The sequence below is a fragment of the Vollenhovia emeryi genome, unplaced genomic scaffold (genome assembly GCF_000949405.1).
Source record: "Vollenhovia emeryi isolate VEMERY1.0 unplaced genomic scaffold, V.emery_V1.0 DF939202.1, whole genome shotgun sequence".
Taxonomy (NCBI): Eukaryota; Metazoa; Arthropoda; class Insecta; order Hymenoptera; family Formicidae; genus Vollenhovia; species Vollenhovia emeryi.
In genome coordinates, this window is record NW_011967164.1 from 93,968 (window position 1) to 115,476 (window position 21,509).

Here is a 21,509-nt window from a genome sequence, read left to right on the forward strand (position 1 = left end):
TCGATCGATCGATCTCGCCGCACGTTTGAATTGGGCAGTGGGCCGGCCTAAGACAGCGATTTTTAATAATTAATAACTCGTTAACTATTGCAAAACCTGCAAAGTGGTACAGGACTTTTCGACTTAGTCTAGTCCACTCTATCCCACAATAAGCGTTGATGCGGGTATTACATAACATCCTGTATACAAAACAATAAACGCGTTAATGTGAGTACACAATAGTTTATCTGACACTTCGTTTCTGCGTGCATGAAGCTCGTTAATACAAATCGCTTTGCACATGTAATGTGGGATCCGAGAATTGTCGCGTGAAAAATGTATACGTATATACGTGTATCGACCCCCTGCTCGGCTAGCGCCAAGCGTACTGCCTCGTGAAGACGGCGGAAAATAAAACACAATCGTCCGCCCGAACCGGCAAAAAAAAAGGAAAGGCAACGACGACGGAGTTAGCCAGTCTCGAACATTGCACTACAAACGTACTGGAAGGAGCACTCCATTGTTTTCGTGCGGTCACAGCGAGAGAGATAGTTGGGCTAGGACCGTGGTATCCTTGTCTAACTAACTACAGCGGTCACGTGACTCACTTCACGTGACGTCATTTCAGCCGCAGAAGAGATTTCTTCTTCTTTGTCTTATTCTTGACACGGCCACGTCGAACCAATAGTCGTTTGTGTATTATTTAGCTTCTAATTATCGGCAACAAGAAAATTAAGGCCGCGCCCAACCGACCCACGAGCGTCGAGTTACACGTAAGTGAACAAAGTCAAAAATTTCCTAATTAGGTTAGGCAAAAACGTCCACGCCGCTCGGCACTCCAAGCGGAACGCCGCGGAAGAAACGTTAGAGATAACACGGTCCCAGCTTAACTATCTCCCTCTGACTGCTCGATACTATCATAGTATAACTATAAGTATGCCCACTCTGTCATTTGTTGTGTTTTGCGTCGATCCTTTTTGCGCATCCGCCATTATTTTAGCGAAGCCAATGAGACGGATGTTGTACATGTGGTAGTGCGACAGTGCGAAAGGATTTTACTCCAACATAATGGCGGAATACCACGCGATCGAAACCGAAAGGATCAAAGGACCGACAGAGAGTGGGCATACTAGGTAGTTATGATACTATGGAGGAGGTAGGCAGTGCTCATTCCAATATGGTTATAGCTCAATGGTCTCAAACGATTCTTGTGAGCGCGCGATTAAGAACTTTCTCTCTCTCTGTACTACTACCTTTCATTTATAAAAAATCCCATAATATTTTAGATAATGATTTACGTATTATGGAAAGAATTTAAGCGACTTTGCGTTAATGCAGATTCGAGGACATTGCGAATATGAGGTGGAAGAGCGAACTCACCGTCAGGAACCGCGTGGCTGGTCATCAGGAAGTTCACGCAGGCGGCGCCGGTGCCGTGTCCCACCAGCGTGACGTTTTTGGGGTCGCCCCCGAAATAAGCGATGTTCTCTTGTACCCAGTGTAACGCTGCGATCTGGTCCATCAGACCATAATTCGCCGGCGAGCGTAAGTGCGAGTCTGTGTTGGCGTTTAGAAAGCCTGCAATCAAAACAAGCTCCGCTTATGGTCAGTGCGACGCTCCCGGTGTCCATTATCGGCGGTTACGGCTAGTATAACATCACCGTGATCGCACCGAAATTATCGCCGATGGGCTTAACTCCAATCGTCGCGTGTCGCGTGCTATCGAATGACAGACGAGATAAATCGCGGGATACAATGAAATTGGGATTAGTCAATGATCTGAACGGCAGGAACGAGGGAGAATTTTCAAGTATAATCTTCAGTTATTCCTCCGTTATCGAGATAATTGCGTTCGGTCCTTTAGCAAATGGAGGCGCAACTAGAATTTTTAATTGGAACAAGTGCTTTCAAACTGGAAATAAATATGGGCGTATCTTCGGGGAGGTAGGCACTAAGACGCGTCACTTATTAATTTTCTGCGGGAAAAGTAACGGGCTAGGATAAAACCCGGTCTACAATGAGAGAGAAGTCAGTAGTTGGAAGACACAAGCGAGTTATAAGCCTGTTATAAGATACTCATAAGTCGGAACGCGGCAATCGTAAGAAGACTGGCAAAATCCAATCTTTCTGATTTATAGCTTATACGTAGCTTATGATTGGCCACTCAGAGCCAACCATATGCCCACCATTTTTATCGAGAGCGCCAAGCCACCTAAGACATCTGGCTTTAGGGTTATGGTTATATTCCGAAATATTTAATATTTATGTGAGAAAAATTGGTACTTACTGACAATTTATAGTATATGCGTATACATATATTATAATCTTTTAAGTAAAACTAACAGAGAAACATTTCAGAATATAACCTCGATTCTGGGTATTTTTTAAGTGTTGTTCAACAAAACGGTGTTCAACCAAACTTGTTTAACGAAGGAAATCGCTGCATCCAACGTGAATATTGACGATTTCGAAGTCATCGAACTTGTTGAGGCAAATAATTGCCTATAAATTTCCTCGTCTCTGATTGGCTAGATTATATAGTGACTTATGACTCACTGTGGATCAACGTTTTTCTTTATGTTTTTTTACGGGTTTATGATTTCTGACTTGTAGACCGGGCTTTAGACTAGAATTCGAACCTGGGACCTACAGTCTGCCGGGCGAATGCTCTTCCAACTGAGCTACCCAGGCCCTCGATAGTTTAACGTACTACTAGTTGCATAAAAAGGTTTACGGCAAATTACTTTTATCCACGTTCTCTCGCAATCGATCTTATTATGACGTTTTCCCATTTCTCTTCAATTTTCCATAGTATTAAGAGAAACGGTTATCTATGATAGTTATTACGGTTATTAAACTTCCCCATGGCAGGTCCGATGAAGCTGACTGCAATAGTGTTTCGCCACGTTCTGAAAAATTCAATTTTTATCTCCGAAATCGCAATACGTTTTAAAACCCCTTCGCGCTAAATTTAATTTACGCCGATTCCACCTCGAGTATCAACTGATTTTTGTGTGTCTATGTGCGGCACGTGAATTATTCGATCGGCTAGGAACCAAAGGGCCGCGCGCGACTCTCCCGCGTGAAAGGGCTAAATGGCCGCGGGATGTGGAGATTGGCTCGTCTGGCGAGCAGCCCGGCGTGATTTAGTGTTCAGACGCGTATCACGTCCTACTTTGTGTATCGTTCTCGCCGAACGAGATATCGCTATCAATTGGCGGAGCCGAGGTGATATTTATGACGGCCGGATGGCGCCATTGGCAACAGTCTTACCCGATTTGTCGGGTTCAGGCATTGTCACGATACGCAAACCGCTCCGACTTCGTCCCCGTCGAAATACATTCGTCAATAGACCGACTTTATTCTGTCCCTTCCGTTTCCGCCAAATAAATCTGGCTTCGTAAATCTGCCAGCCGCCCGGATCGCCGCATATTTATCCTCGTGTTTGTTCCATTGGGTTCCATAGTTTTACCCCCCCCCCCCCTCCGTCCCCGCGACCGAGAGCCGGTCCCTTTTTCGCGATACGAAGTTTCGACGTTCGCGTGCCCCGAATAGCAAACGAGACGATATCCCAGCTAATTGTAAGTGCCTTTCCTATCTCACGGTACTTACGGCTGTTTTCTTCTCTAGATCCAATTATGGGAACAGAGTATCCGCGCGATTCTTGCTATTATCATATATTGCCGATTAAGATAATAAAAAAGTATCTTGCGGTGAAAATTATCCTTCCTTTTATTCGACTATCAATTTTCTAATTCAGCGGAAGCAGGAGTTATCAGCATTGTCAGCTATCCATGTAGTCAATTAGTTCCAATCTCTTTTAATATAGACGGAGGAGGGAATTAGATTAGCGCTAATCGAGTCGCGCGCAGGCCCCCGGCCCTTCGAGGGCTTTCCGCCTTCCTTCCATTCGGGCCGAATTAAATCGCGAGCTGCGATTGTTGTTGCTGGCGAAGTTCGGACGTGATATTTCACCCTACGCGATACGGCCGCGCCTAGGTCGGTATGCCTGCCCCGTCGCTCGAAACGCCGCGCCATTAAATTATCCATCATATTTACCCGCCGACATACTGGAGATTGTTCTTCGCGCGGTTAAGAGGATTATTCCCATTATGAGCCGCCGTGTATGTACTTGCCGGCGCGCATTAACTTTAGGGCACTCGGTGCCTTAACAAGGGAGGCGTTACTGTCGCCAGGATCTAGGTCAACGATGTTGCGCCGACTGTTTCCCGCCGGCCTTGCCAAATCGATAATTTGGAAAGCTATGCTGAGTGGAAAAACGCCCAACTTTCCCCCTTACCAACTTGTCCAACAGGGTTACGTAGGGTCACGCGAGTCCTCGCAAGGTTGCCTGGGATTACGGATTTCCGCGGATCGTATAACAATTTTCCTGCCGCTAAAGACACCCGTCAGGGATTGTTTCGAGGGCGATCTCAGGTTCAAGTCCCTGGCTGAGGCGATTACTTTTTACGAGAAATTCTTTACAGCGATTTTAATGTGACGCTCGTTAGCATCGTATGTTAAATCGATTATCGATTTGAGGCGTGTGGATTTACTGTTGCAACAAAAAGCCGTGTTTTTTAAGACCGATAAAACAAACAAAAGTTAAAAGCGCAGTTTACTCGGCTGGAAAAAGTACGGAACACTCACGCGGAAATATTGTTATTGGGATACGAAAACCCAGCCCGACTGAAAAGTGGCATCTTCTCCGATTAGCTGCATTAGACTCATATCGACCCTTCTTCACTTATTATTGTTTATTTATGACGAATTGGTGAAGGCACCCAGTTCTAGGTTTGAACCCTGAGATTATATTTTTCGCAGTAAATTTTTCACAGTGATTTTAACATGACGTTCATTAGCGTCAAAAATTAAATCGATTGTCGATTTAAAGTACGCGAATTTTTGTTGTCGTAACTAAAGGTGTATTTTAAAGAAGATGAGTAATCGGTTGAAAGTGCAGTTTACTCAGCTGGAAAAAGTACAAAACGATCACACGAAAATATTGTTATTGGAATACCAAAAAATGGCATCTCCTCCGATTAACTGCATTGGATTCATATCGGCCCTGCTTCACTTATTACTGTTTATTTATGGTACTAATTGGTGAAGACACTCAGTTATTGGTTCTAGGTTTGAACCCAGAGATTATATTTTTCGCAGTAAATTCTTCACAGTCATTTTAACATGACGTTTATTAGCATCAGAAATTAAATCGATTATCGATTTAAAGTACACGAATTTTTGCTGTCATAACAAAAGGTGTGTTTTAAAGTAGACGAGTAATCGGTTAAAAGTGCAGTTTACTCAGCTGGAAAAAGTACAAAACGTTCACAGGAAAATATTGTTATTGGAATACCAAAACCTAGTCCAAAAAAATGGCATCTTCTCCGATTAGTTGCAGTAGATTCATACCGGCCCTACTTCACTTATTATTGTTTATTTATGTCTCCTGAAACAACGTGTCCTCTTATTATCAACCGATTATTGCGACAAACATCTCCGATTGCCTCAGTGGTCGAATTGGTGAAGATAATCCAGTTATGGATTCTAGGTTTGAGTCCTGAGGTGATACTTTTCGCAGTAAATTCTTCACGGTAATTTTAACACGACGTTCATCAGCATAAAAAATTAAATCGATTATCGATTTAAAGTACGCGAATTTTTGCTGTCATAACAAAAGGTGTTTTAAGGAAGACGAGTAATCGGTTAAAAGCGCCGTTAACTGAGCTGGAAAAAAGTATAGGAAAATACCGAGATATTTTGTTATTAGTCTACCAAGTGACGTCTCCTTTAATCATCTGTAATTGTTCATCTAATCGAATTGGGAGAACGTTCGTATATCTTCTTCTTCCGTATCTTCCTTCAGACTTCTCAATGCTTCGCAGAAGATTGGGTTCTCACCGCTTGTTGTATCTTTCTCCAAAGACTTTTATTCAACGGGACGTTAGTGATGCGATCCGGCATCGATCGGATTGTTGGAAAGTGCGATTCTCGTACCACCTTCGGCTCTTTCTTTGGATTTTTGCGACGCTGAGTCCCTGTAGGATTAGAATCTTCCGAGACTTTTGTGTAATGGGACGTTTGCATCGCCTCGTACAATCTCACCCCGTCTTACGTCGCGGGGCGGCGTCTCGGGCTTTTAGCCTCCGGGCCGTGTCTGGGTCCGATCCAATAACGATTCTCTCCGCGCTCTACGTCGGGGAAAAAAAACAGAACGGAGAAAAAACGCACAAAGCTCTCTTTCGCGCGCTCACACGCACCGGAGAGGTGCGAGAACATGAAAGCGGAATAGAAATAAAGCACCGGTCATGTCCCATTTGATATTCAACCTCCGGCGTATCTGTCGCGCTGCGCTTCCGCGTCTCCCATTCTTCTCGTTACAATAGAACTGCTGAACGCTATTCGTTGATTTAAATTTTCCGGTACACGCTGGTATACACACGCGGGCGGAGAGGAACAGGGGCGCCCGGTGGATATCGCCGCGCCGGTCGGCGCGACGCTCACAAAGCGCCGCATCATTTTTCCGAAACGAAGGAAAATGAAAAAAAAAACGGGGGCGCGCCCGCGCGCGCGAGGAAAAAACTGCGGTCGCTGCGGAGTGGAATTTCCTGGGCGTCGCCATTTTATCCCGCTACTCGCTGCGGTTTTTTTTCTCTCTTGTGGCTCTTTTTGTTTTTTTCCCCCCCTCGTCCTGCTATCGACAGAATCGAATTCCAGAATTTGGATTTACCATTTGTTGTCACCTCTCGGATTTACTTCAACGAGAAATTGCATCCCCTCCGCCCACCTTCTTCAATGCTACTTTTTCGTGGTCTTCTTCTCACGCATAAATCTCTCTTCAGCGCTACGTCCCGTGGCACTTTATGATGACAATATATAGTCGGCTAATAATGAAATCCCGATGATAATTTTAACGACAGTTGAAATCTAATCCAGAGCGTCGCTTCTCTTCCGATCCTTCGCTCCGCTTGAACACTTCTTCCCGCGGTTTTTAATCCTCTCTCGTGGAAATCTTAGGGCGAGAGGGTTTTAAAACACCCTGTATGCAGCGAGGGTGATAGACGAGAACAGCGGGGCTTGCTGTCGCACCGAAGAACGGGATGAGAGAGTGCGAGAGAGAGAGAGAGAGAGAGAGGGGGGGGGGAGTGGAGTCAAGAATTTAGTTTGGTGAAACGGAAGACCTGGCCGTAATGAGTTTCCTATTAGATTTGGTTGCCCGGGTTGCCAGGCAACAACCCCCGGTCGCCGGAACTTGCAATCCCCGTGGCGTTCGCGGCCAGCTTCCCGCCATCGTTTCTTCGTGCTCGTCTACTTTTTTCTGCGGTCTCCCAGCGAGCGTCGCACGTCAAACGTCACGGGGTAACAAGTTTCTGTCTAATGGCGTAACGTCTCGTTACGCCGGCCGGTCTGCATCTTGGGCGCGGGCGCGTACGTGTTTTGAACTAATTGACCGGTTTCAAGGACCGGGTTGCACCAACACACCGACTTCCGGCTGGCCGCCTCTTTCGCGGCCGCGGCCCCCAGTCCGGACATTTGCCTATGGATGGAGCAGGAAAATTGAGTAAACACACTTAGCCTTAAGTGACGTCGGTGTAACCGGCCCTAAATAGCTAATGAGCTACGGTCGACTGGCTCGTTTCAAGCCTTAACTGCTGCGAGGTAGCGTTTCACACCATTAAGCGAGCAACTAACATATGTGATTTATCTGAGTTCCAAACAGTTCGCAAAAGTTATATCTGACTCAGCGATCGAGATTAATTATCGAGGTCTCACGCAGAGGGGAGAGAAGGACTGTATATAGAAGTTAAGAAATAAGAAATATATATATAGGTAAGAAAAGTCTCAGAAGTTGCCACTCTACGAGAAGTGGAGACATAAAGAATTAAGACGATCCCTCAGCCACCTTCTTTTCACCGACAGAGTCAAATATAGTTTTTGCGCGTGTAATTCTTTTTATTGATTTTTATGCATAAAACACGATCAGGATAAGGGACATTTTCATACGTAAAACACTCAGTTCAGAAGTTTAATAAAATTAATTGGCATTTGAAAGTTTCTATTTGCAGTTTGTGTTGTTGAAATTAGCTTTATAAAATTGCAAAATTCTTCTGCACGATTAAAGTACGCATAAAGATAAAGCCAGGGACAGTCAATTTTCTATAAAGAACGAAGAGAAATTAAACATATGAATTTCAAATTTAACACAAACTACAAATTGAAAATTTCAAATACTTTTTTTTATTTAACTTTTTTATTTAACTCTGAACCGAGCGTTTGAAGTATGAAAATGTTCTACTATGCGGTCCGCAACTTATCCTGGTATTATTTTGTGCATTGAAGCCAATAAAAAGATTTCCAAGCGCAAAAATTATATTTGACTGTGTCGGTAAAAAAGATGGCTGAGGGATCATTTAAAGATCCGCGTTTCTTTGTGCGTGGAAATAAAAGTGCACTTTTCAAGGAATTCAAAAATTGCAAGTTCCATGAGGCAAACCGAAAATGTAAAGAGATTGAGGGGAAACTGGCGTTCAGGCGCGAAAGTCTGGCGACTAATAGACCTCGGAAGTTGGGATCGATTATTCAAAGATTCAAGGGACTAAGAAACTATTTTAAGAATCCAAACGATTTAGGGATCGCGGCAACGATTTAGGGATTGAAACCCAAATTCCTCAACGTTCATTCACACCCGAGGATTGACAAAGGTATCCTCGAGCAACTAAGATTTTCAGGTCCAAAAAACCGAAGAGATTTGGCTCTCCTGAAAATCCGGGATTCCTGGGCTGCGGGGATCTAGACGTCAGCGAATTGGGACCGAAGGCATCTGTCATGACTTACCCAGAATGCCGAGTCTATAGTTGATGGTGACGACGACGACACCCCCGTAACTCGCCAGGACGCTGCCGTCGTAAGGATTTCCACTGCTCCACTCGTAGCTCTCGCCGTGCACGAACACAATCACAGGATACCGTCTACCGCCACCGTCCCTCGCGCCGGCTGTAATCAATAAAATTATTCCGTGATCGATCGACAGCCTCGACACCTGATAGTTCACGTCGCACGGCCTTAAAAGGTCATTTTTCAGTCTTTTAAGGTTCTACAAAGTTTTGACAGTCAGGTAAAGAATTACTATGTCCCGGAGAAATGCAAACTTTACCAACCGGCAGTCGAACGGTCGTATGAAAATCGTAAATTATCGCATATCTGAACATTTTTGCAATTTGCAAGAGACCAGCGCTGGAGCGGGAATAAAATATATTTAGATAATTTCAATAAGGGAGAGAATAATTGACGATTCTTCTCTGATAAGTAAACGTATGCGCGCGATAAATAGATAAATAATCAAGACGAATCGATCGAACTGACATACAAGTGATCAAATATACTATTTGATGCTAAATCAGATAGATTTGCTATTTAATCTTTAACATTATCGACGATAACACGAAGATGTATGCGTGTAGTGGCATAATACGCCAAAGGTTTCGATGCTCGTACAAGTTCTGCGCCTAATGGACAAGCCGTGCCTGTTGGGCGACGTGTCATCTATCGCTTTTGATGTAATTAAAACAAGCGGCGGCGACGGCGGTGAGTCGTACACACGAAAGGGGTGCGTCAATCTGATTTGCCATGGTAATGCCGGAAGGGCGAACACGCGAGGTTGATCGCTGCGGCCAGAGCACCGGTCATAATTCAACAAATCACGCGTCATCATCCTCGCGATAGCGACCCGCATCACGATCACCCTGTTGCCTTCTGCATCCTTTAACCCCTTCCCAACCCCTCGTGAAATGCAATGACCCCACGACAGGCCGCGTCGATTAGTTTATGGCTGGTCCATGTGATGTTTTCAGAAAAAAGAAACCTGCAGTAATTTCTGTTATCGAGTTTGTTGCGATTTTTTTTTGCTTCAGCGACAGGAAAGCGCTAATTAAAATTATATATATAAAGTCTAGAGAACCTTCATACAGTTTTCTGAGACGTTAAAAGCTACAGTGCAAAAATATTAAATTGAAGCTCGGTTTAATTTTTTTTCTTCGAGATTTATTTTCTAGAATTCTCCGAAGTTAATTTTAAGCCGGTGGCGCTCTCCCTCGGATGTTGCGCGAGGAAGGGGATTTTGATATTTATTTGCGCGCCCGGTGGTTAATTCGTTAAAAAGATCTCGCGAGAAGAATAAACGCGTGTCGCGGAAAATGGACAGCGGCAATGTGATTAGAGGAGTAAACGGCCGCTTGATTGCCCGGCCGTGTTAATTAAGTGACCGTCCAGAACGATGACGGTGGCCAAATCAATTAATGGACCGCAACTACGCCGGCTAATTATTATTTTCATTATCGTCCTTGTAGCTTCCTCACGTGCCTCCTAATTGGCGACTCCGCCGATTGCTCGAAATACACGTCCCCAGATACGTGTTATCCGCTAAAGCCCATTTTATACGGCTGGGAATTCACAGGAGAATTCCGTCACTAATTGTCTACATGTAACGCCGCAAGTGCTGAAACCGGTTAACTTCCGGCAATTTGTTTGGAATTCCTTAACGCTCTACAGTTCTCTTATGAGCGAGGGAGTAGTCTTTCTTCTAAAAAAAAAAGACTATCGCTAAACAGGATGGAGTTTATCTCGACATGCCTAAATATTGTCCGCGTAACTTTTATGAATGGAATAAAAAAATTGCGTTTATTCGCTCTAATATACGTTGTAATGAATTGTAGTGAAATTATAATTTCTGAACCTGTAAGAGTATCTCGGAGAGTCTGGTAATGTTCGAAGCTTTGGAGGTTTCGGTATGGAAATACGGGAATACGAAATTTACAATATTTAAGAATAAAAATTGGAATCCACGATAAGGAGGCCACGATACGAAAGGGAGAGCGCGGTTTATCTGCAAATGCCAATTTTCGATATCAAATCCGCGAATCCGGAATTCGGGGTATTGAAGGATTTCGCAATCGCAGTTTTGCGTATCTCGTAAACAAAGAGTAAGAATCTCATTTCCCCCGTTGCGGAAGGGAAACTCGGGATTTTCAACTTATCCGGCCTCGTGGCGGCCGCGATACATTATTTCGGCCGTGAATAAATTTACAAGCGCCCTGTCAATATTTGATGCGATCCACAAACAATTTGCTGGGGCGCCTCTAACGGACTTTACATATTCATAAAGCGGTGCTCCGTAGTTTGATACCGTGGATGGTAAACGAGAACTACCTGCGTTCCCGTTAGATCGCTTTATTTTGCAAACTCGATATTGCATCCGCCTTCTTAGCAACGCTTCCTTTAATCCTTTCGGCCTCCCGGCAAATGCCACCGGCAGAGAAAACACGCGTTTATCACGTGGAAATAAAAACTTTCCTAATCCGGCTCGATTTCACGTCGTCGCGATTTCATTTTCAACCCGCCATTGTCACAACAATCGAAAATGCGGAAGCATTAAAAGAACACTTATTAAATCACCAAATGTGGCTTCAACTTTTTATCCAATTAAGCGGAATGAAACAAATATCGAAATTTCGTTAAATTTGGATTTTTATTACCGCAATATTTGATATTCTAAATTGAACGGGTTTTAAAAGTAACATTTTCATTAAATTCCAATAAATTATTTCTATGCCGCGATATAAATATGCGCGTATCAAACGCTCGTTTACCACGAAAATTTCAAGGGTTTTATGTCGCAGGAATTGAACTGGGGCTTTTCCCTCTTGATATTTATTCTCTTCAATCTTCTTTTTGCAACTCGATTCCTAATCTCGGTAACGCCTGTGCTATATCCGTCCTTTCAGTTTCGCAGCATCGCGTATACAGACGTGGAAAAGAGAGAGGGAGGAAGAAAATGAATAGAGAGAGAGATGCAAAATTGTAAGCGGTAGGGTTAACGTCAGGATAAATCTGTACAATGATGCGCGGCAAGGTCGGGTGCAACTGCAGCGCAGCGCACTTTATCGCGTCGTCCCGCGAGTTACAGTGACACAAGCGGGATTACGGTGTACAGATAAGGACGACGGTGCGGTTATCACGGCACCATTCATTGCTTGTATTCACAGCGGAATCGCCGCGGTAAAAGCTCGCATACAGTCCAGGAGCGACGTGCACGCCGGATACGCTCGTCTTATTAGAGACGTCCTCACGGCTGCTCTATGTGGTCACTCAGGACAATGACGTTTATCGTCCTCGTAAATCTTATTGCCTCCCTTTCCCCCGAAATCCCTCGCAGGATAATTGTTTGTTTCGGGTAAAGAAAAACCGACAATTGCGTAAGATAGAAAAGTTATCGCTTCGGGAAAGATAGATTGAAATTTAAAGATTAAATAGAAACGTAATTTGAGACACGCAAAAATACCAAATGGAGTCCGAGGAACGATAAAATTTTTGAGTAAAAAAAGAGAATAAGAAGTGAATAATTTAAGGCCAAAGAATGTGAGCAAAGGAACGAGAAGTGGATTTGAAAAATCAACAAATAAGGCGGTTTAAGATCCGGTAATAATTGTAAGTTTTTGTAAGATATTGTAAATAGTTGAAAAATTGTACAACTCGGGATTCTAAAAGCCAATTACCCGGGCATCGGAACTCGAGGATTTCTCAAATTCGACGATCATAAACGTGGGCTCTTGTGCCGAACTCGTTCCGACTGCTACGCGAGGTCCTTCACGGCAAATTCTCCTCAATATCAAACTTTAACCACCTCCTTGATTCCGTCGATATAGATCCTATCATTTTCCGAACTGACGCGCTTCAGTACGTACATATGGATTTCACATCGACGAGAAAAAAAATTGGCATTTTTTTGCCACTTTTGCATCTCATTTTTTGACGCATCCCCGCATTGGGACTACCAATTTTTTCGGACCGGTTGGAATATCGAGAGCGTTACATCATAAAAATGTCGTTAAAAGTTTTTTATTGCGTCATTATTTTCTTTAATCGAAAAATTCGAGGTGGAAAATTTCCAGAAAAAGAGAATCGATAGCGCCGGACGATGACACGAACATGGTCGCAGACGGCTTGTCGTTATTTTTATGCTCGACGCTACCGGGTCTCTTGATGTGTTAAAAAAACATGTCCAAAAAGATTTTTTTTTAAATATAAATTTTTCGGTCCTTTTTATTTACTTTCCGCCACAAACTTTCTTCGTCCAATTCTAAATGCATTTTGTGCGGGCTCCTTTACACCCTCTCGCGTAATATCGCCATTCCCTGACATCTCTTTGGCGAAGACATCGTAGTAAAAATAATATCGTGAAGTTTAACGCGTTAACTACACGGAAAGAATTTTATTTTAAAATTTATCCTGAAAATATTGTAATCGTGGGACAACGTGGCATTTCAACGAATTTTATGAGAGTTTTTGAAATTTTACCATACATTTTACTAGTAATTATACTTAGTATATATTTTATTAGTAAAATGTATGGTAAACTTTCAAGAAACTCTCATAAAGTTCTTCAAAATGCCACGTTGTCCAACGATTTTCAGGGTAAATTTTCAGAGAAAATTCTCTCCGTGTATAAGTTTGATCTTAATTGTTTGGACCACAGACGTCGTTTGATCGAGCGCCGCCAAGCTTGTGGCAAAATAAAGCGCGGATTTTTCTTTTCCTCTCGCAAAAAAGACGTCGATACTCGAAAGCCTCGAAGTGTATTGCTGTTTCTTTTCCGCGATGCTGATTGGCTGTCTCGCTTGGCTCACTTCGTGCTACGAGATAGCTGCCAGTGACAAGACGATTGAATTTTGACAGCTGTCAAAGAGATTGTGTATGAAACAGATTGTTTCTAACAGAAATTTCGTGATTATTTAAAAAACAATGTGACAGATTGAAAGAGAACGATAGCGACTAAACGTGAAATTTGCAATGGTTAAAGATAAATGGCACGCGAAATGCGCGCTTGTGTTGTTTTGCTTAGGTATATACATATGATGAGTTTCTATTTTATTTTATTGTACACACACATCAAGAACTGAATACTTTTCCTAAAAATGCAAACGTACAAACCTAGTAAAACCTTAATCATTCGAGAATATAAATTCTAATTTTAAACGTGAAAAATAAAATAATATTCTTTTAATGCTGAACACATCATCTTTGATGATTAACATTATGCATGTATTATATAATACATGTTCGGTATATGTTTGCTTGTGGATTGGTAAATGCAGTATAATGATGAGATGTAATTGATCACAAGATATACAATACATGCAATCTGATATTCTTGATCTCGCTTCAGCGATTGAGTTAAGGAGGTTCGTGCGTTTGACCAAATAAAAGATATTAAATAAATACGTGATACAAAAGATAACTGAACTAGGAATGTATAACAGAAATTTGAATAATTTTACCGTATTGTTTGCTAAATACTTAATTATAAAGTAATAGTGTGTGAGCACGTGTGACCTTATAATTTTCCAAATTTCTTCTTATTTAACATATATTTGTATGTAGGACAGAAGTTAAAAAAATTGCCTAAATAGTAAAATAAATGTTAAAGAATATTTTAGCGGAAAACTCACATAAATTTACCGTCGCGCTCAAGAGAAATTTAGATTTTTCGATGAAACAATCCGTGAAATCGGCCAGGAAACGATGACACATAAATGGAAATATATGGCAACGTCGCATATAAAACAAACTATTTCCAATGCTTAATAAAAACATAGTATAACTAGTAGGTCCATTCTGTCATTTATTTCGACATTGCTCTGGGCAGACCAAGGAGAAAAAAGTTGTATGCGGGTAGTGTGGCTATGACGCGTACGTGTACACACACATCGCTGGATCCTGCCCGAGTGCATGGCGGAATATCATGATCGGGACCGACAAAGATCAAAGGGGACGACAGAGCAAGGACCTGCTAGTTATACTACGGTAAAAATGTAATTAGTTGAATACTAAAGTGTTAATTTATAAACTTCCAACTCAAATTTAAATTATTTATTAAACGAAATAACGATTACGTTCATATTTGCTTTTCCCGTTGGCATTTGCATCAAATTAGACTTCTGAACTGAGTGTTTTAAGTATGCAAATGTTCTGCTACGCGGTTCGCGACTTATCCTGGTATTATTTTGTGCATGAAAGCCAATAAAAAGAATTACAAGCGCAAAAACTATATTTGGCTGTGTCGGTAAAAAAGATGGCTGGAAGGATCCTCTGCTGGAGTCTCTCTGTTTTACCGACATTTTTTTATATAAGGATATCTTTTAATTGGCTTTACAGAATTACAAATTCTTGTACACGATTAAAGTTCGCACAAAAATGAAAGTCAGCCTACTCGACTTTATATAAAAAACGAAAAAAACTAAATATTCCATTAATTTTTGGCATGCAGAGCTGTCACATGACGATAATATTTGCTTAATACAAAAGTTCTATAGTTTATATCTGCAAAATGAGACCGGAGTGACCTAGAGACAACATGCAAGAACAATATTGTGTAAGTGGAACTAAGATTAAAAGTCTAGAAAAAAAGATAGGTTTAAATAAAAGTTTATAAATGCAAATACAGCTGTAGAATGATAAGTAGAGCAGTATTGCGTGTAGTAATAGATGCTGGATCGAATAGATGCCAATACACATGCCAATACAAGAATTTACAATTCTGTAAAGCCAATTAAAAGATATCCTTATATAAAAAATGTCGGTAAAACAGAGAGACTCCAGCATCCCCTTAAGCAGCGATAATACGCTCGGTGCATTTTTAATAAAGTGAAGATCGGACTCGCGGTTTTAGTGCAATAAGCGAGGAGCGCAATCACGTCGATCCGCAGTCAAACGGTTAAATTCGACACGAGGACCGGTTCCCTCATATCCGGCGAACAATCTTAAGCGGCTTTATATATCCCTTTTAGCCACCTCTTACGCCTGCGAGAGGGTGAGCGGGTTCTCCATTTGCGGAATCCGCCTCAAAGATATCCGGGCAGGAGAAACAGGAGAATGAGAGAACTGGGGAATCATTTAAGATTTTCGCGCTTTTCGGATTTTCAACCTCCATTCTTACCACCAAGCCGCCGGCGACGATAAGGGGCGCATAAACGAGCATAAATGAGTCCCGCCATCGGTCGAGATTTCCGCGTCGTAAAATTGCGTTGCCAGATATGTAAAAAGCGCCGCGACACTTTTTTCTTTTATTCGTTCGTTCGTTCAGCCCTCACGTAATCGGCCGCATTATGTTGCGCCCTCGTCCCGAACAGTTGGCGGATAATTTCGGTCGTGCAGCCCGAGGGAAGTTTCGCCATTATCTCGGAACGAGATTTTTCGAGCGCAACTGTCGAGATTTGTGTTTAAATAGTTATGGGGGAAAAACGGAGCGTACTTCGACGGAAAAACAATGGGAAATCAAAGAAGCCAAATCCCCCGTTGAAATAAAATTTTTCTTATTCTCGTACGAAGCTGACGACTTGGTAAGTGAGATTTTTGCAACTTGAAATTTGCAGACGTTTCAAGAAAGATTTTATGTTTCATAAAATTTTAGAATATTCCGTGTCGTTAAAATCTGAAATTAAAATTAAAAAATCTCCTTATCGCGATATTTAACTTTGTAAATTAAAATAGGTATCTTTTGCCATTAAAAATTAATTCAAAGTTTTACCGCCACACTATTTGATATTTCAAGAGAGCTGAGAGGATTTTGTTTAATAAATTCTTAGTCTATTTTTCGGGGAGCGTTGGAAGAAACTTTAGGTTTTCAAAATGAGTACAAGAAAATATTTTCCAGCGCAGGCAGAGTCGCGAGATGCGGCAACAGTTGCCAGAGGGAACAATCGATAGTCGGAGACAACTGTGATATGACGTGACGAGCTTAGAGCAGTCCGTAAATTTTCTAGGCAAATGGAATAATGCTAGAACTGTCTCGTTTTCTTCTCCATCAAATCTAGACATTTTATTATTAAGGATGAAAATTTCTGACACATTTCGGATAGCAAGGTGGCTTATCGAATCGATTCGATGCAGATGCCAATTTAAAAATAAAGTAAAAATGAGAAATTGCCCGATAAGTGGCTTGAAGTTGTTCCGCGTAACAGCCTTCTTTATTCGCGGTCCACAAAAGCTTTCGTTGTTAATGATATTTCGTTAATTAGAATCGGCAAAATCCCATTTAAACTCTAATTAAAAGCCTTTTTAATGCCCTCGACTAAGAGAGACTTCAGCTGACTGCATCGTTAGACGATAATTGCGCTGCAAATTAAAAAAAAATCATTGTCACAGTCTGATATTATAAACTTGAGTAACAAGGTGCGGGAAATGACGGTTAGTATAATCAAACAATAAATAAAATCGTATTGTTCCTTGCAAAAGGAAGAGAAGACAAAAGAACAATGCGAAGAGTTTGGTGTTTCTCGTATGCGGGAGAACAAGATAGAAAAGCAATAAATGATAACATAAAGGCTGTCAATATTAATTCAAATTTCACACAGAAATGTTCAAGCCAATACGAGCGGGTGTATGTACATGTACGATGTTTCAAGTCCGTCTTCGCCATCGAGAATTTTTTGCCCCAGCGATTTTTTAATACCCCGTGTCTCGGGAGCGTTGGATTCGCGTCGGCGACAAATCTCGACCGGGGGCACACCAACAAAGCGTCGCGATTTTGCTGACAGTGTCTGTCCGCGACGATGGCACTTGATAGATGATAACAACCGGTTCGCCTCTCGCCTACCGGAAGCCATTCACGGCGGCACAGCTGGATGCGAGGACGGTAAACAGCCGTGACGCACGCGGTTTTGGAACGCGAACACCAAAAAAACCAAGGGGAGCGAAAAAAAAGAAAATAATTAATGAGAGCGGGAGCTATTGTCGTGTATCGCCCTGCCTGATGATGGATCGCGATGGGGTTATCGGCGCGAGCTCTCATCGCCTGTCCGCTCGATGATGACACGTTTATAAAGCGGATTTTCCGCATGCCGACATTGCGCGCTTGACGTTAAAAAGACCATCCACGGTCTATCAAAAATATTGTTTATTTGAAAATAAAGTTTATTTTTATAAGTTATTAATTGTGAAACATTATTAATAGCACGTAGCATATACATATAATCGCTAAGGATAGATTATTAGTCGCAGAAGTTAGCAGTTTAAGGACAGAGCTCTGGATCCGAAGCATTATTTACAATATTCGAAATATATCTATGCGTACAAAAATCTCTCATTGGACAATATCTTAAATTTTCAGTCGTCGTTAGTTTTCGTAGCACGAGTCGATGCGTGGGGGAAATCTTGAGAAACCCCAAGGTAAAACAGTTAATTTGTATAAATCAAACAAGAGAGCGCCTTCAGGTCCGAGCAAGTTGTTTGTAGCCCAATAATTGTAATCTAAAATGTGAATTCATATACCGTTTTCCTTGTCTTGCGCGCCGGTTTCTTTTCGGACATAACACAGTTTCGTTTACAATTAGATAGAATCATTGCCGTCAGTGAATTCACCTATTAAACTCGATAAACGATTTCTAATTATTTTAAATGCTATATTCAGCATTCAATACCCTCCTCCCCGTACTGTATACTGTACCGTAATTAATTGATATCTTTTTAACTGTTCACACTGTCACAATCAAGGAACTGAAATTACCATCTTTGTCGCAGTTGTTACACTTACAATTAGCGCTAGACCTCGCGCGACGATTGGGGGGTTAAAATGGGACTTAAAGAACTTAGCGGAAAGTTTAAAACGTTGATTATTTATCGAATTCTAAAAAAAGGGGGATACGACCGTTCAATTTGGAAAAGTCGCCAATGCCGAGTAACAAGAATTTAATTGAAAATTAAAATTGGGACTCTAATTAAATTTAAAACAAAAGTTAAAAAGTTAACTCCACTTTTTTTTCACTCTCACTAAAATCCCTTTTAATTATAATAGCTTTCAAGCTCCGATCAACTCTAACTATAATCTTCTTAATTTCAACAGTTTCGCAGAGAAGTAACACCCGAAAAAATGTCGCATAACTTTAGTGATTAACAAGGAAGGGTAACAAGAAAGAATATGCTCGTCGTTGGTGCAGTTGGCTTTATATAATTCCGCTTTCCACTCGACGTGTCGTTAATTTTGAACAAGCAGCTACTTGTAGGTGTTCGCACGTGCGAGCCGACCAGCTGGCATACTACTCACATATTTGACTTTCTCTCTGCTAGCTTTTTGTAAACCAGCCGTTGAAAAAATTTTTACTTTTGAGCGTACCTGAAATTTCAAAAATTACATTAATTATTTTATATTTATGCTTACAATACGCCCAGACTCGGACTCTTGCACTTGTTGAACTTTCTGATTAATTAGGATTATGTTATTTTAGTTTCGGTTTGCTTAAAACGAGAGCACGCAAGTTCATTCAGTTTTCAACGCGAACGTTTGATGTTATAATTCGGCAGATGTATACGCCGAGGCAAATGCGAACAGAATGTTCGATTCGCGTTCGGCTCGAACTTCGCTGCTGTTCGCGCCTCTTCGCAATACCCATGTATGTAATACCTCAGGTATATATTACGTATATGGCAATACCATAACCAACCGTAACCGTATTGTTCGTACGGTGTTCGTAGATGTATACCCAGCTTTACAGGAAGAAGTTATATTCGTGATGCTTCCCTCATTTTTAATTAATTTAATGTAGCGTTTTATTTATTGTATCTATCAGTTTAGTAGTATCATTATGCCATATTGGTATATCAGATTTAGTGTTTGCCATTCGACAGAAAGAGGTACTTTGTTCAATATGGCCTGAAGAGGGTGCCTAAAATATTACTGGCGCTATCGCCTGCCATTTAAAAGAGGAGCATGCCGAAGTAATGAGCGGCGCCCGACGATCTCATTATAAAATACGTGGCTGGAGCAGATGTTAGATAAATTTCTAATTTACTTATATTAACTTTACTGCATCAAGCGTGACCCGTTTTAATAGATTAATGTAAAGCGACTATGGCGTCGCGTTCATCCGGCCATTCCGGCAGCCATGATAATCCAAGACGCCCATGGCAACTGCCGGATAAGGATAAAACTTCATGCCTGAGTCCATTCTCTAGGACTTAAGTTCACAGGCGACGCAGATACATTTTTAAGAAGGTTCTCGATAATTACTCATTTGCATTCAATACTTTTAACCGCGTTTTGAATAATTCATTTCTAGGTACGCGCCTTCCTGAATTATTTTATCAACAAAGTATGTAAACTGGCTCATTTATATATAATGTTTTTATTTAACATTTACCTGTAACCGACTATTTCGTTTATTTTTAGTTATACATTTTACTAATATTCAAATGAATATTAATTTTAATTGCTTATATTAAAAGTAGCCGTTTTTCAATAGCAACGCGTAAAAGTTCTGAAAATTAATAGTACAAAAGATAAATGGCGCGAGATGTTTCAGTGTAATATTGTATATTTGCAACAAAAGAATTAAAGCGCCGACTTTGATTTTATATTCCCTCTCGTGGATGAAGATTCCGGTGCCTTTCGAATCCTCGCAGGATCCCGCGGAATCCTTTCCTTCCGCTATCGCTTTCTATTGCTCTCTGCTGCTCTCGGAATGAGTTCAGCATCCCGGATGGTCCATGCGTATAAAATTGATGGAAAAAAATTCCATCAGGGGGAAATATTTTACTGCTATTGCTTGAATATCCGATCCAGCCTCGGGAAGATATGGTGACCATAAATTCCACCGTAGATAAAAGAACTACTCTCTCCTCCCCGCTGTCGCATCGGTATCGGAAATTACATTTCCATAGTCGATGAGTTTTTAGACCCTTAATTACCAATTAACTGGGTGAAATGTTTATTGAAATCCCGCGCTCGTTTATCTCGCGCCGGGCGGTTTTTATCGAAATTAATTTGGCTTACGCCGAATAAACATATAGAGAAAATATTTGGGAAAATATTAATAATATTAATAAATATGGAAATTTACCTAAGAGAGAAAATGGAATAATTTTTCGTTTGCAATGGCAGCGTCCCCAAAGATATGTGCATCGAAATTACAATCAGAAAAGGATTTTAGAAAAAAATGTTTGCCTATATTTACGCTAAAATATCTAAAATTGTAATTAACAAAATGTCAAAGTAAAATATTGATCTACATTTTTCAATTAATTTTTTTACCTATAAACAAATACAGGTGCATAATCTAATTGGATTGAGATTATTTATTCTGTGGCGAAATCGCTGTTGATATAAACTGCATCGTAATTAATTTCACAATCATACGATAAACATCAACCTGATGTTAACACGTCGAGTGTGCGAGTCGAGTGTGATATTTCAGCGGGTGCAATCGTGAGCGCTAAGAGAGCCCCGCCATCATAACTTATGTCGCCCCGGTCCCTTATTCTCCTAAGATGCTTGCAAGGCTGATGGGGTTCGTGTCAAAGGTGGCGGGGCAGAATTTTGGATGAAGAAACGTCAATATTTAATGCCCTTTCCCCCTCGAGGATGCGAAGATCGAGGATTCAGCGAGTGTCAAAAGTGGAAGTAGTCGAGAAACCGAAGAGCAAAGGCTCTAAAGGGAAGTACCGGATGTCAGAAGTTGAATACGTGCTAGATGCAGACG

General features: G+C 41.4%; 1 protein-coding gene across 1 annotated transcript in view; it reads right to left on the reverse strand.

Moving 5' to 3' along the window:
* LOC105561727 (neuroligin-4, X-linked) overlaps positions 1 to 21,509 on the reverse strand; it is a 163,862-nt gene that overhangs the window by 21,713 nt on the left and 120,640 nt on the right. The window contains exons 2-3 of the mRNA XM_012011964.1: positions 8,818 to 8,976; positions 1,360 to 1,557 (exon numbers count right to left, since the gene is read on the reverse strand). Of these exons, the coding sequence (XP_011867354.1) occupies positions 1,360 to 1,557; positions 8,818 to 8,976 (357 nt within the window). The remainder of the gene's footprint in view (positions 1 to 1,359; positions 1,558 to 8,817; positions 8,977 to 21,509) is intronic.